The sequence below is a fragment of the Oncorhynchus mykiss genome, chromosome 23, assembly GCF_057628025.1.
Source record: "Oncorhynchus mykiss isolate SJ-2025 chromosome 23, ASM5762802v1, whole genome shotgun sequence".
NCBI classification, from domain to species: domain Eukaryota; kingdom Metazoa; phylum Chordata; class Actinopteri; order Salmoniformes; family Salmonidae; genus Oncorhynchus; species Oncorhynchus mykiss.
The window spans coordinates 39,030,001-39,044,356 of NC_143044.1; the positions used below are offsets into that span (position 1 = coordinate 39,030,001).

General features: G+C 42.6%; 1 protein-coding gene across 1 annotated transcript in view; it reads right to left on the reverse strand.

The window, feature by feature from the left end:
* The window catches only part of grid2ipb (Grid2 interacting protein b), a 56,314-nt gene that overhangs the window by 36,610 nt on the left and 5,348 nt on the right, over positions 1 to 14,356 (reverse strand). The window contains exon 5 of the mRNA XM_090217451.1: positions 13,741 to 13,895. Coding sequence (XP_090073577.1) covers positions 13,741 to 13,895 — 155 coding nt within the window. The remainder of the gene's footprint in view (positions 1 to 13,740; positions 13,896 to 14,356) is intronic.

Here is a 14,356-nt window from a genome sequence, read left to right on the forward strand (position 1 = left end):
TCTGCACACAATACAGCTAGCCTTCAACATATTCTCATAGCCTACAGTACATATTCTTACCTCTTTATTGATTGATATACATTGAATGGTGTCCATTTTCTATTTTAGAAAGATTTGCACAAATATGAAAAGATAGATGGTATCATCATAAAACAACATCAATTTAGATCATACAAGGGACAAACCTTACCTTAAATTGAGGAGCTCTTTACATTTTTCAGTTAAGTGACTGCACCTGCTGTCCTTTGAAATTCAAATCCAAATGTTTCAATTGGACAGTTAGGTTCCTGAAAGAACCCCCACCAACTAAGGAGGTTCCTCGATGAACACCACCTCCTATAGGGTTCTTAGGATAATCTTTTGGGGGCAATTTGCATTGCCAAGAACCCTAAGGTTCTTCAAAGAACTTTGAGGATCTTAGAAGAACCCTTGTTGAACCCCTCATTTTAGAGTGTATAATATCTCTCTCTATATTATATCTCTACAGTAACATCATAGGCAATCAACAGTACACAATAATATTGTATTCTATTGCTAATTTTCCAGTCAGCTACCAACATAAGATCAGACAGCCTTGGTTTGTCATAACACCTGTGATCAGTCTCTTACCCACGGCATGCAAACAATCAGAAAGGAAAGAAGAGCTCTAGAAACAGATGTTTGTCACTCTTTGCATTGCTGCCTGTATCTCCTACTTAGACAGATATGCACTGAGTGTACAAAACATTGGGAACACTTTTCAATGACATAGACTGACCAGGTGAATACAGGTGAAAGCTATGATCCCTTATTGATGTCACCTGTTAAATCCACTTCAATCACTGTAGATGAAGGGGAGGAGACAGGTTAATGAAGGATTTTTAAGCCTTGAAACACTTTAGACTTTGTGTATGTTGGCCATTTGGAGGGTGAATGGGCAACACAAAATATTTAAGTGCCTTTGAATGGGGTATGGTAGTAGGTGCCAGGCGCACCGGTTTGTGTAAAAAACGTCAACACTGCTGGGTTTTTCACTCTCAACAGTTTCTGATAGAAGAATGTGTATGTTTAAGATAATGACTAAAGTATTCCACCCTGAAACTGAATAACTGTGTGGAATGTGTCAGAATCATAAGAATATAATCTGATGATGTGTATATCTTGGTTAGAATTATAACTAGGGCATTGTATTATTTTGTAGCTATGCAAGCAGGGTGCAACTGTGAGACGAGATAACTATGTATGGGGGTAGTGGGAAAAATATTGCCTGCCTAAGCAGGGAGTAGCCTATGGTAGCCTGTGTGTGTGTGTGTGTGTGTGTGTGTGTGTGTGTGTGTGTGTGTGTGTGTGTGTGTGTGTGTGTGTGTGTGTGTGTGTGTGTACAAAAAGACTGGCTCTGCATTTGTGGGGCAGAGCGCTCTCTGAATAAAGGATTGATCTATTGCAGACTGGGACTTTGTCTAATTCTTCATTAACCAGAGCCTTACAACCTCTGGGGATTGGTCAGAGCTATAAAATAGTTCAGTTAGAACATTGGAATAGAAATTCGTGACAACTTGGACCTTCGGGCCGGATCTCAATACCTGTTTCTGTCATCCCATGGAACACCGATACCGTGCACGGGCAGATCAAGGATCCGTAAGACAAAGACCTGACCTCTGAAATTGAAGGTCAATTTCAGGCCGGTGGCGAACTGGTACACGACAGAAACGGTGATGAGATCCAACCTACATTGAATTCTCAGCTGCAAGAATAAGGTCAGCAATCTTTATTCATGGATTTAGGGGGTAAAATCCGAAACCTTCATTAGATAAAATAGTATTTTAATCTATTGAAGAAAGGATGATTAAGGGCCTCCCGGGTGGCGCAGCGGTTAAGGGCGCTGTACTGCAGCGCCAGCTGTGCCATCAGAGACTCTGGGTTCGCGCCCAGGCTCTGTTGTAACCGGCCGCGTTCGGGAGGTCCGTGGGGCGACGCACAATTGGCCTAGCGTCGTCCGGGTTAGGGAGGGTTTGGCCCTCATCGCGCACCAGTGACTCCTGTGGCGTGCCGGGTGCAGTGCGCGCTAACCAAGGTTGCCAGGTGCACTGTGTTTCCTCCGACACATTGGTGCGGCTGGCTTCCGGGTTGGATGCGCGCTGTGTTAAGAAGCAGTGTGGCTTGGTTGGGTTGTGTATCGGAGGACGCATGACTTTCAACCTTCGTCTCTCCAGAGCCCGTACGGGAGTTGTAGCGATGAGACAAGATAGTAGCTACTAAAAACAATTGGACACCACAAAATTGGGGAGAAAAAGGGGTAAAATTCAAACTTTGGAAAAATTCAAACTTTGGAGAAAGTTTGAGGCATGTATTCGACCATAATAATGACCAAAGGCTCGTATTTCTGTGTGTTATTATGTTATAATTAAGTCTGATTTGATAGAGCAGTCTGACTGAGCAGCAGCAGGCCCGTAATCATTCAATCAAACAGCACTTTTGGGCGTTTTGCCAGCAGCTCTTCGCATGCACAGCGCTGTTTATGACTTCAAGCCTATCAGCCTAATGGCTGGTGTAACCAATGTGAAATGGCTAGCTAGTTAGCTGGGTGTGTGCTAATACTGTTTCAAACGTCACTCGCTTTTAGATTTGGAGTAGTTATTCCCCTTGCGCTGCAAGGGCCGTGGCTTTGTGGAGCGATGGGTAACGATGCTTTGAGTGTGGCTGTTGTCGATGTGTTCCTGGTTCGAGCCCAGGTAGGGGCGAGGAGGGGGACGGAAGCTATACTGTTACACTGGCAATACTATAGTGCCTATAAGAACATCCAATAGTCAAAGGTATATGAAATACAAATGGTATAGAGAGAAATAGTCCTATAAATACTATATTAACTACAACCTAAAACCTCTTACCTTGGAATATTGAAGTCTCATGTTAAAAGGAACCACCAACTTTCATATGTTCTCATGTTCTGAGCAAGGAACTGAAACGTTAGTGTTTTTACATGGCACATTTTTACATGGCACATATTTGTACATGGCACATACATGGCACATATTGCATATTGGCACATTACTTTCTTCTCCAACACTTTGTTTTTGCATTATTTAAACCAAATTGAACATGTTTCATTATTTATTTGAGGCTAAATTTATTTTATTGATGTATTATATTAAGTTAAAATAAGTGTTCATTCAGTATTGTTGTAATTGTCATTATTACAAATACATTTTTAAAAATCGTCCGATTAATCGGTATCGGCTTTTTTGGTCCTCCAATAATTGGTATCAGTGTTGAAAAATCATAATCGGTCGACCTCTAGTCCTAAGTGGAGAAAGAAGTATGGGTTTGAAGGGTGTCTAGATGTAGACAAACTAGAATCCATGATAAAACAGATGCACAAGGTGTGTGGGGACAGAGTAGAGGCAGCAAGTGGAAGGGTTAGACACCACTAGGGTGTGGCTGTCAGAGGCCCGTAAAAGAGTAGAAGAGAAAAAAACGGACAGGATCAGACGATAGAAAGTGTTTTAATTGTGACAAAACAGGACATCTGGCCCGAGAGTGTAGAGCTCCTCCAAAGGATGAGAGACAAAGACAGTACCGTGACAGACCGAAAAGACAGAACAAGAATAGGAGGAGAGCAGAGAGAGAGAGCAAGATAGAGAGAGACAGAGAGAGCAAGATAGAGAGAGAGACAGAGACAATGAGAGCGAGAGCAGAGAGAAAGTTTCACGCTAGACACAGGGATACCTGGAGATGTTATGGTTAAAAGGAGTGGCAGATGTGGGATTTATTAAAGGAGTTTTACCTGTAACTGTTACTCCTACATTATTTGATTGACCTTATTGAAGGCAGTATTCATTGAAACCAGAAGTAATAGCAGGGATTATACCTAATGATTAATTAAATAATGGATAATGATGTTATTATTGGAGGAGAAGATGTTTTTTGAAACTTGTCCATGTTTTTAGTCCGAAAGGCTCCACCCTTAGTGGGATGGAGAATGGTGCTGGACTAATAAGGAGTAAATATAAATATTATTTTAAGAGTTTCTTACGTCCCTGATTCTCGTACTCTCCTAAATTTGTTACAATTAGATAGTAGATATTTCTCTGTGATTGATTTGGTAAATTAGTTTTTCTTAAATTTTAGTTCACCCAGATAGTTAGGGGTGGTTTGGATTCCGAGTTTTATTCTCCCTTAGGTAGCTGTTTTTGTATGTAGATTATATTTTTGTGAGAAATTTAACACAACAAGGCTGTAAAATTTATATTATAATATTATTATATTTTTTATTTGAACAAGGTTATAAAGTTAGCAAGAATAAGTTTTAATTATGGTAGACTTATGTTAAATATTTAGGACATATTTTGAGCCAACAGGACAGGGAAATGTATAGAGATAGAAAAACAGTGATTTTGTAAGCGTTAAAATTAATTATGAAAAGAAATATGATGCAGTTCTTAGGGATGGCAAATTACTGTAGATAATGGATCCCACACTATGCAACATATATTAAATTATTGATGGGACTGATTTATGATTAAGCCATGTTAATGTTAGATAGAAATACAGTGGACTCCCAAAGGAGAGATTTCATTTGTACAGATAAAACATATGCTATGTTTAACATTCGTTTGAGTTTTATTTAATTATTAAAAGATTTGTATTTAAATAGTAGAACGTTGACAGGGATATATGGCATCTGTCGTGATCCAGGATCATTGAGAGTATCGAGATAAACTTAATCAACTATGTAATAATCTTAGAGATTACTACCATAGACATGTTGATTTTTCTAAAATCCATGAGTGCAAACAGGGAGACAGTGAGACAGGTAGTCAATATTTGGAAAGATTACGGGATATATTCAATGCAAATAGTGGATTGATAGATCCCAGACAGGGGGCAGATGGGCCATATCATCAACAGTTGAAAATATCATTTTTGAGTGGTATGAGACCTGAAGTAATAAAAAAGACTGAAACGGTGGGGAATTGCCACTTTAGCAGAACTAAAGAGGTATGTTATACACCATGAGCATAATGGCAAGGGAAAGAAAAGTAAGAAAGAACAGACAGGAGCAGAACATTTGATCGCCACTCTTGGGGAAATTGCAGGAAAGAGCAGGAAGGCTTTTAAAGCGAAAGGGGGAAACAGGAAGAGTAGAAAGTGGATAGAACCTGAGGACAGAAAGTGCTACAACTGTGATAAAACAGGCCACATGGGAGAGGATTGTAAGGCCCCACCAAGGAACAGTAGACAGAGACAGTATAGGGATAGACAGAAGAGGGAACGTAGGCGAATGAGAGAGCGAGAGGAGTCCGAGGATGAGGAAGAACAGGCATAACTAGATGAGGGGAATGACAGTGAGGATTCAGAGGACACAGACTGTGAGGTGTTGAATTGGCAACCATTGACTTAGCATTACAACAGGAACGGAAACCAAACTTGACACTGACTGTTATGGGAAAGAAAAGACACGTAAGAAAGAACAGAGAGAAAGAGCGTCAGACAAATAGCAGGAAAGGCAGACGGAGAAGGGCTCCCCCGCTCTATGCTGAGCCCAAAGTGACCTTGATGGTTTGGGAGTAGTAGGAAGAGGAGGGAGGGCCAGGAAGAGAGCAAGATAGAGAGCAGAAGGCAAAGAGAAAGAAAAGCAAAGGAAAAGTGAGAGAGATCAGAAGGAATTTGAGGAGAATGAGAGGGAGAGACTGGGGGTGAGGAGCAGGAGACCTGGAGCATTACAAAGGTTAGAATCTCATAATAAGCCAGGATTGAGAGAAGACAGAAGTGACACAGAATGCTTAGATGATGATGAGGCGATACCCCAATTCCCACTCATAGCCTTACCCAACCCCAGAGCTGGGGATGGAGCACAACCAGACATGATAGAAGTCTATAGGGCATGGACATAGAGGGATGTAGCTTGAGCAGTAGAAGGAGTCGCACATCCTAAGACAGGAATAGAGGGATTCAGAAGAGATCTAGAGGGTTTCGTGGCCAGTTTCAAATTGAACACAGGAGAACTGGAAAGGGCAGTCAGACAGAGAATAGGAACAGACAGGGGGACGACACGTGTTGTTAGTGAACAAACCATCTGAGGAATGGCTGGCATTGGGGATATGGGTTCATTAGGGAAAATGAATTACTGATTGGTAACAGTTACTGAGTGGAGACCAGCATAGTTCATTTATAGACAGGTATAGATGAAAACTGAATTGGAGAAGCGAGAACTTAACCTGGGGTCCACTTAGACGTGGGGCCCGATTAATGACAGAACGATTTGTTTTTAACTTAGTAACAGGAAGAGGAGTTAGAAGCTGTACCCTCCGTGTTATGGTCCCAAGGACCCGTTGATGTGGGGTTAATTAAGGGAGTTATTTCAGTATAAGTAGTCCCGAAGTCAAATTATAGATTTTATTAAAAGTAATTATTAGTAATTTAGGAAGATTTGAGCCCCCAGAGGGAAGTTACATTTTGATTTATGTAGATTATATTTTAGTGGCTAATCCTACTTGTGAAAGATGTAAAAAAATATATACTGCAGTTGACGTATATGGCCATAAAATAAATAAAAGGAAATGATAACCGTGATAAACCGAAGTTGTTTATCTGGGATATATTATAATTCAAGAAGGGTGTATTCTGAACCCCTCTAGAAAAAAATGTGATTTTGAAAGTACCAAAACCTATGAATAAAAACAAAATAAAATAAACAGATGTGTTTTCTTGGAATGATTAATTACTGCAGAGTCTGGGTGCTATATGATGCTTTCTATATGGGGAAGTTGAGTGCAAAGAAGGCAGCTTTGAAACCATATACAGAAGCACAGATACATCTTAAAGAGGACAGAACAACTGACAAAGATTTGTTACAGTAAAGCCAAGAACAAGCACCTCAAAAGGAATTGGACATGTGGGAAAAGAAAGGGGTAATTCTATGAGATAATGTCTGGTATAAGGATTATTTATTTATTTTATTAAAGTTACTGTTTAGATATGCGGTAATATTGACACATGGGTAAAGCCATGTTTTGTCTAATATACCACGGCTGTCAGACAATAAGCATCCAGGACTCGTATCACCCAGTTTATAATTTACTGTAAACGTGTGAGGAGGCTGTTGGCCCAGGATTGTTTCTAGATAGAGTAATGCTACAATTGACTGTGTGAGGAGGCTGTTGGATTAATCCCTGCACTCACAGCACTTCTACACCATCACATTAAAGAAGACAGTTTAGATTCCCTTCCTCTGCTTCCTCAAAACGCAATCAATCTGGTGACAATTAGTCATATACTGTACCAAAACATCCAACAGAAATCTATTAATCACTCAAATTATCAAAAGCCCCTTCAGCTCAGTCATTTTTAGGGTAACATTTTCACAGACTACAATCGCAGATAAACCAATGAGAAAGGTATTTCACCGGATGAACAAATGTGAAGCATCCGGTTGGCGTTTCCACTCACTGCCAAATATGGTGATGAGAGGAAGCACAGTGGCCGTCAGTGGGAGAAGATGGAGCGAGATGGATTTTGTCCGCCATTCTACTAATTTGTCATCAATGAAACATTTGATCTCAATACAGTTTTCGGCTTCCAAAACTGGAATCTGTTATGAACAGAGTGGACTAAGTTTTGTAGATTTTACCCTTTGACAAAGTTTTCAAAGATTGTGTTGTTTGAAGGAGTGCGAGGGCGAATTGAGTTATTGCACACTTCACAGAGTAGGCGTTCCCTGGAGAGCTACCCTCCTGTAGGTTTTCACTCCAACCCCAGTTGTAACTTACCTGATTCAGCTTATCAACTAGCTAATTATTCAAATCAGGTGTGCTAGATTAAAGTTGGAGTGAACCTACAGGACGGTAGCTCTCCAGGAACAGGGTTGGAGTGAAAACCTACAGGACAGGAGCTCTCCAAGAACAGGGTTGGAGTGAAAACCTACAGGACAGGAGCTCTCCAGGAACAGGGTTGGAGTGAAAACCTACAGGACAGGAGCTCTCCAGGAACAGGGTTGGAGTGAAAACCTACAGGATAGGAGCTCTCCAGGAACAGGGTTGGAGTGAAAACCTACAGGACGGTAGCTCTCCAGGAACAGGGTGGGAGTGAAAACCTACAGGACGGTAGCTCTCCAGGAACAGGGTTGGAGTGAAAACCTACAGGACATTAGCTCTCCAGGAACAGGGTTGGAGTGAAAACCTACAGGACATTAGCTCTCCAGGAACAGGGTTGGAGTGAAAACCTACAGGACGGTAGCTCTCCAGGAACAGGGTTGGAGTGAAAACCTACAGGACGGTAGCTCCCCAGGAACAGGGTTAGAGTGAAAATCTACAGGACGGTAGGTCTCCAGGAAGAGGGTTAGAGTGAACACCTACAGGACGGTAGGTCTCCAGGAACAGGGTTAGAGTGAACACCTACAGGACGGTAGGTCTCCAGGAACAGGGTTAGAGTGAACACCTACAGGACGGTAGGTCTCCAGGAACAGGGTTAGAGTGAACACCTACAGGACGGTAGGTCTCCAGGAACAGGGTTAGAGTGAACACCTACAGGACGGTAGGTCTCCAGGAACAGGGTTAGAGTGAACACCTACAGGACGGTAGGTCTCCAGGAACAGGGTTAGAGTGAACACCTACAGGACGGTAGGTCTCCAGGAAGAGGGTTAGAGTGAACACCTACAGGACGGTAGGTCTCCAGGAACAGGGTTAGAGTGAACACCTACAGGACGGTAGGTCTCCAGGAACAGGGTTAGAGTGAACACCTACAGGATGGTAGGTCTCCAGGAAGAGGGTTAGAGTGAACACCTACAGGACGGTAGGTCTCCAGGAAGAGGGCACTTCAGTAGATAATAAACAAGGCCCATCACTTATTAGGAGTTGTAGTTTATCGCTTATTCTAGGAATCGCCAGAGACAAAAAGCATCGTATAATCTGGTACAAAATCCTAGAATATTTCATGTTGATCTATTCAAGTGCTGAGAGTCAATATTCAGACCTCTCAACAATAAATAGTTTAAACATTAAAACAAGTCTCTGAAAAAGAGCTGCCACCCAACACAGAATACCGCTCAGAAAAAAAGTGCACAGGGACAGTACTGTACCAGGGTAATTATGTGCCCACATATGACAAGTATGACATTACACTGACTGCGGTGCCCCTACCTGTACTGAAACAGCAAGACAGCACTGCAAGACAACTGCAAGTACCACAGTTCAAAACAACCAATAATACAAAATAAAAAACTGTACTCACCCAAAACAGCTCATTAGAGTTAGTACTCTGTCATAATTCAGAATCAGGATTGTAAATCAATAAACGTGAGTAAGTGCATAGGTTCATAAACTGAATTTTGAAATAATAATGCATTATAACGGTATGGGGTAGAATCTGCATAGTGCATCCAGGAACCATCACCAGCAGTGAACTCTCACCAACCACAGATGAGCAAGAGCTTAAAGCAGAATAATGAGGATAAAATCCATCACAGAAATCCCTCTGAGAGAGTGAGAGAAAGAGGAAGGCAGAGAGTAAGAGAGTAAGAGAGAGAGAGACGGAGGTGGAAGAGAGAGAGGGAGGAGGAGGAGAGCGAGGGACGCAAGAGAGAGGAAGAGAGTCAGTGGACTAAAACAAACATCTCCATGGTTTGTTAAATGCCACTCAGTCTATATTTAGAACGACGCCAAAGGAAGGTCTCACTGTCCTCTGGTGATCTGGAATCACTGCCTTATGTTCTTATTGGACAAAATAGCTTTGCATTTAAATAGTACCGCATCTTACAGTATAACAACCTCTATTTTTTATTTATTTTAGTCAGTTAAGCACAAATTCTTGTTTTCAATGAAGGCCTAGGAACAGTGGGTTCAGGGGCAGAACGACTTGTCAGCTCGGGGATATGAACTTGCAACCTTTCGGTTACTAGTTCAACACTCTAACCACTAGGCTACCCTGCCGCCCCAAACGAGGTATCTAATCACATCACTAGGACAGAGTTTTTTTCTGGTCTGGTCACGTGATCAAGAAAAACTCAAGGCCCCAGTCATAAGGTATCACTACCTACCTGATATACCAGTAAGTGACGCTGAGATGATTCAACTGCGTTACGTTGAACTACAACCCACACAATCCACCACATCCACCTTAATTACCTGTGTAGTTGACTTCCTCGAGTAAAGAGAGGTTATGGTCAGATAATCAAAGCTGTGGTCTGGCTATAGCTCATTGGTAAAGTTTCCCCACTGTGGTAAGACCCCAGCCGGATGACCACATGGTCAACGTTCCCTCAGACGGATTCCTCACACCAACCAATCCCTCAGATGGATTCCTCACACCAACCAATCCCTCAGATGGATTCCTCATACCAACCAATCCCTCAGATGGATTCCTTATACCAACCAATCCCTCAGATGGATTCCTCACACCAACCAATCCCTCAGATGGATTCCTCACACCAACCAATCCCTCAGATGGATTCCTCATACCAACCAATCCCTCAGATGGATTCCTTATACCAACCAATCCCTCAGATGGATTCCTCATACCAACCAATCCCTCAGATGGATTCCTTATACCAACCAATCCCTCAGATGGATTCCTTATACCAACCAATCCCTCAGATGGATTCCTCATACCAACCAATCCCTCAGATGGATTCCTCATACCAACCAATCCCTCAGATGGATTCCGCATACCAACCAATCCCTCAGATGGATTCCGCATACCAACCAATCAGATTAAAGACTTTTCATTTCACATGACAGATGCCCGTCTCCCTCTCTAACTAACCCCCTTCATAGGGTATGGAAGTAACAGTAATCTCCACACATCTAAAGGAAAAAGTGTACTTGGATTAAGGGTTTAGTGTACTTGGATTAAGGGTTTAGTGAGAGTCTTGTTGCTCATTTTCACACACTGACATAAGATAAATTATTGTGCAAGTATTTCTTCATTGACATGTCTGACAATATGAGTCTTCAGCCATAGTTGCCAGCATTCATTCTCTGAGTTCAGATGAGGTCACAAAGAAACAAATCTCATGCAAAAAGGTAGAGACAGTAATGATTACAAAATTGGCCGATCATTGAGCTGATCTCAGACAAAAATAGTGCTGGCAAAATTTGAATACATCAGGTCGAATTTCAAACAGCCACACTAAAACTGGCTTTGCCTTGGTTGAGCTTAACTTCTGATCATCAGTGATTATTGTGAACACCGTCAAATCTTCTGGCAGGTCTGTCACTAACCCATTTGATTTGGCTCAAGACTAGTCTCCATTTTGGCTCTGAGACTATGCAGTTTCACTCAAACCCCTACTAGTTTGACCTAACAGGAGGGTCACTGTGGGTTTACCCTGAGCCCCGTCTGCAGCAGATGGTGTCCACCTAAAGCACAGTGTGATAATGGTTGACACTAATTAAGACCCCCGTAATCCCTCCACCAGCAAAATGAGCAAAAGGAAAAGCCTGTTTAAACACTCATCACCCATCGCACAATAGTCCCCACAGACTATTACTTTTCACTGGGACTCCGAAATTGGGATATTAGAAGGCTGCATCCCACCTGGGTTGTACTAGGATATCTAAATGGAAATAAGGATTTAATGTACAGTGGGGCAAAAATATATTTAGTCAGCCACCAATTGTGCAAGTTCTCCCACTTAAAAATATGAGAGAGGCCTGTAATTTTCATCATAGGTACACTTCAACTATGACAGACAAAATGAGAAGAAAAAAAATCCAGAAAATCACATTGTAGGATTTTTTATTAATTTATTTGCAAATTATGGTGGAAAATAAGTATTTGGTCAATAACAAAAGTTTCTCAATACTTTGTTATATACCCTTTGTTGGCAATGACTGAGGTGAAACGTTTTCTGTGAGTCTTCACAAGGTTTTCACACACTGTTGCTGGTATTTTGGCCCATTCCTCCATGCAGATCACCTCTAGAGCAGTGATGTTTTGGGGCTGTTGCTGGGCAATGCGGACTTTCAACTCCCTCCAAAGATTTTCTATGGGGTTGAGATCTGGAGACTGGCTAGGCCACTCCAGGTCCTTGAAATGCTTCTTACGAAGCCACTCCTTTGTTGCCCGGGCGGTGTGTTTGGGATCATTTTCATGCAGAAAGACCCAGCCACGTTTCATCTTCAATGCCTTTGCTGATAGGAGGAGGTTTTCACTCAAAATCTCACGATACATGGCCCCATTCATTCTTTCCTTTACACGGATCAGTCGTCCTGGTCCCTTTGCAGAAAAACAATCCCTTTGCAGAAAAATGATGTTTCCACCCCCATGCTTCACAGTAGGTATGGTGTTCTTTGGATGCAACTCAGCATTCTTTGTCCTCCAAACACGACGAGTTGAGTTTTTACCAAAAAGTTATATTTTGGTTTCATCTGACCATATGACATTCTCCCAATCTTCTTCTGGATCATCCAAATGCTCTCTAGCAAACTTCAGACGGGCCTGGACATGTACTGGCTTAAGCAGGGGGACACGTCTGGCACTGCAGGATTTGAGTCCCTGGCGGCGTATTGTGTTACTGGCTTTGTTACTTTGGTCCCAGCTCTCTGCAGGTCATTGACTAGGTCCCCCCGTGTGGTTCTGGGAGTTTTGCTCACCGTTCTTTTTTTATTTTATTTTATTTTTTTACCCCTTTTTCTCCCCAATTTCGTGGTATCCAATTGTTGTAGTAGCTACTATCTTGTCTCATCGCTTGGGAGAGACGAAGGTTGAAAGTCATGCGTCCTCCGATACCCAACCCAACCAGCCGCACTGCTTCTTAACACAGCGCGCATCCAACCCGGAAGCCAGCCGCACCAATGTGTCAGAGGCTACACCGTGCACCTGGCAACCTTGGTTAGCGCGCACTGCGCCCGGCCCGCCACAGGAGTCGCTGGTGCGCGATGAGACAAGGACATCCCTGCCGACCAAGCCCTCCCTAACCCGGACGACGCTAGGCCAATTGTGCGTCGCCCCACAGACCTCCCGGTCGCGGCCGGTTACGACAGAGCCTGGGGGCGAACCCAGGGACTCTGATGGCACAGCTGGCGCTGCAGTACAGCGCCCTTAACCACTGCGCCACCCGGGAGGCCTGCTCACCGTTCTTGTGATCATTTTGACCCCACGGGGTGAGATCTTGCGTGGAGCCCCAGATCGAGGGAGATTATCAGTGGTCTTGTATGTCTTCCATTTCCTAATAATTGCTCCCACAGTTGATTTCTTCAAACCAAGCTGCTTATCTATTGCAGATTCAGTGTTCCCAGCCTCGTGCAGGTGTAGAATTTTGTTTCTGGTGTCCTTTGACAGCTCATAGTGGAGTTTGGAGTGTGACTGTTTGAGGTTGTGGACAGGTGTCTTTTATACTGATAACAAGTTCAAACAGGTGCCATTAATACAGGTAACGAGTGGAGGACAGAGGAGCCTCTCAAAGAAGAAGTTACAGGTCTGTGAGCCAGAAATCTTGCTTGTTTGTAGGTGACCAAATGCTTATTTTCCACCATAATTTGCAAATAAATTCATTAAAAATCCTACAATGTGATTTTCTGGATTGTTTTTTCTCATTTTGTCTGTCATAGTTGAAGTGTACCTATGATGAAAATTACAGGCTTCTCTCATATTTTTAAGAGGGAGAACTTGTGGCTGACTAAATACTTTTTTTGCCCCACTGTACATCTCCGTGGGCCTGAGTGATGTTTAGAAGGGAGTACAGGTGGTAGGCTGCCTCCTCTATCTCAAGAACCTATACTGAACACAGTCTGGATGATGCCCAGGGAGCAGAGACTCCGGTACCTGATGTTGCCGATGAGCGTCTGCTGCTCGTCAGTGGTGAGGATGTCTGGGAGGACAGAGGCCAGCCAATCAACCTTCTTCTCCGCAGCATACTGCTTCAGCACCGCAAACAGCCTCTCCTTCACCTCCGGCTCCTCCCCCAAAATCTGGTCAATCTGAAAGATATCAATAACAATTGTTGTTGAAGGGCGCATAGTTACACAGCCTCTCTAAAGAAGCATTGTATACATTTACAAAGAAGCTTCCAATTATCTGACTGAGGAAGAAAGCTCAGTAGGCTTAATGCTTTTTGAACAGCAAAGTGTCTCTTTCAAACTGTTGTTTCCTCTGGACATCCATGTTCCCCTGTATAATCAATAACATCCATGTTCCCCTGTATAATCAATAACATCCATGTTCCCCTGTATAATCAATAACATCCATGTTCCCCTGTATAATCAATAACATCCATGTTCCCCTGTATAATCATTAACATCCATGTTCCCCTGTATAATCAATAACATCCATGTTCCCGTGTATAATCAATAACATCCATGTTCCCCTGTATAATCAATAACATCCATGTTCCCCTGTATAATCAATAACATCCATGTTCCCGTGTATAATCAATAACATC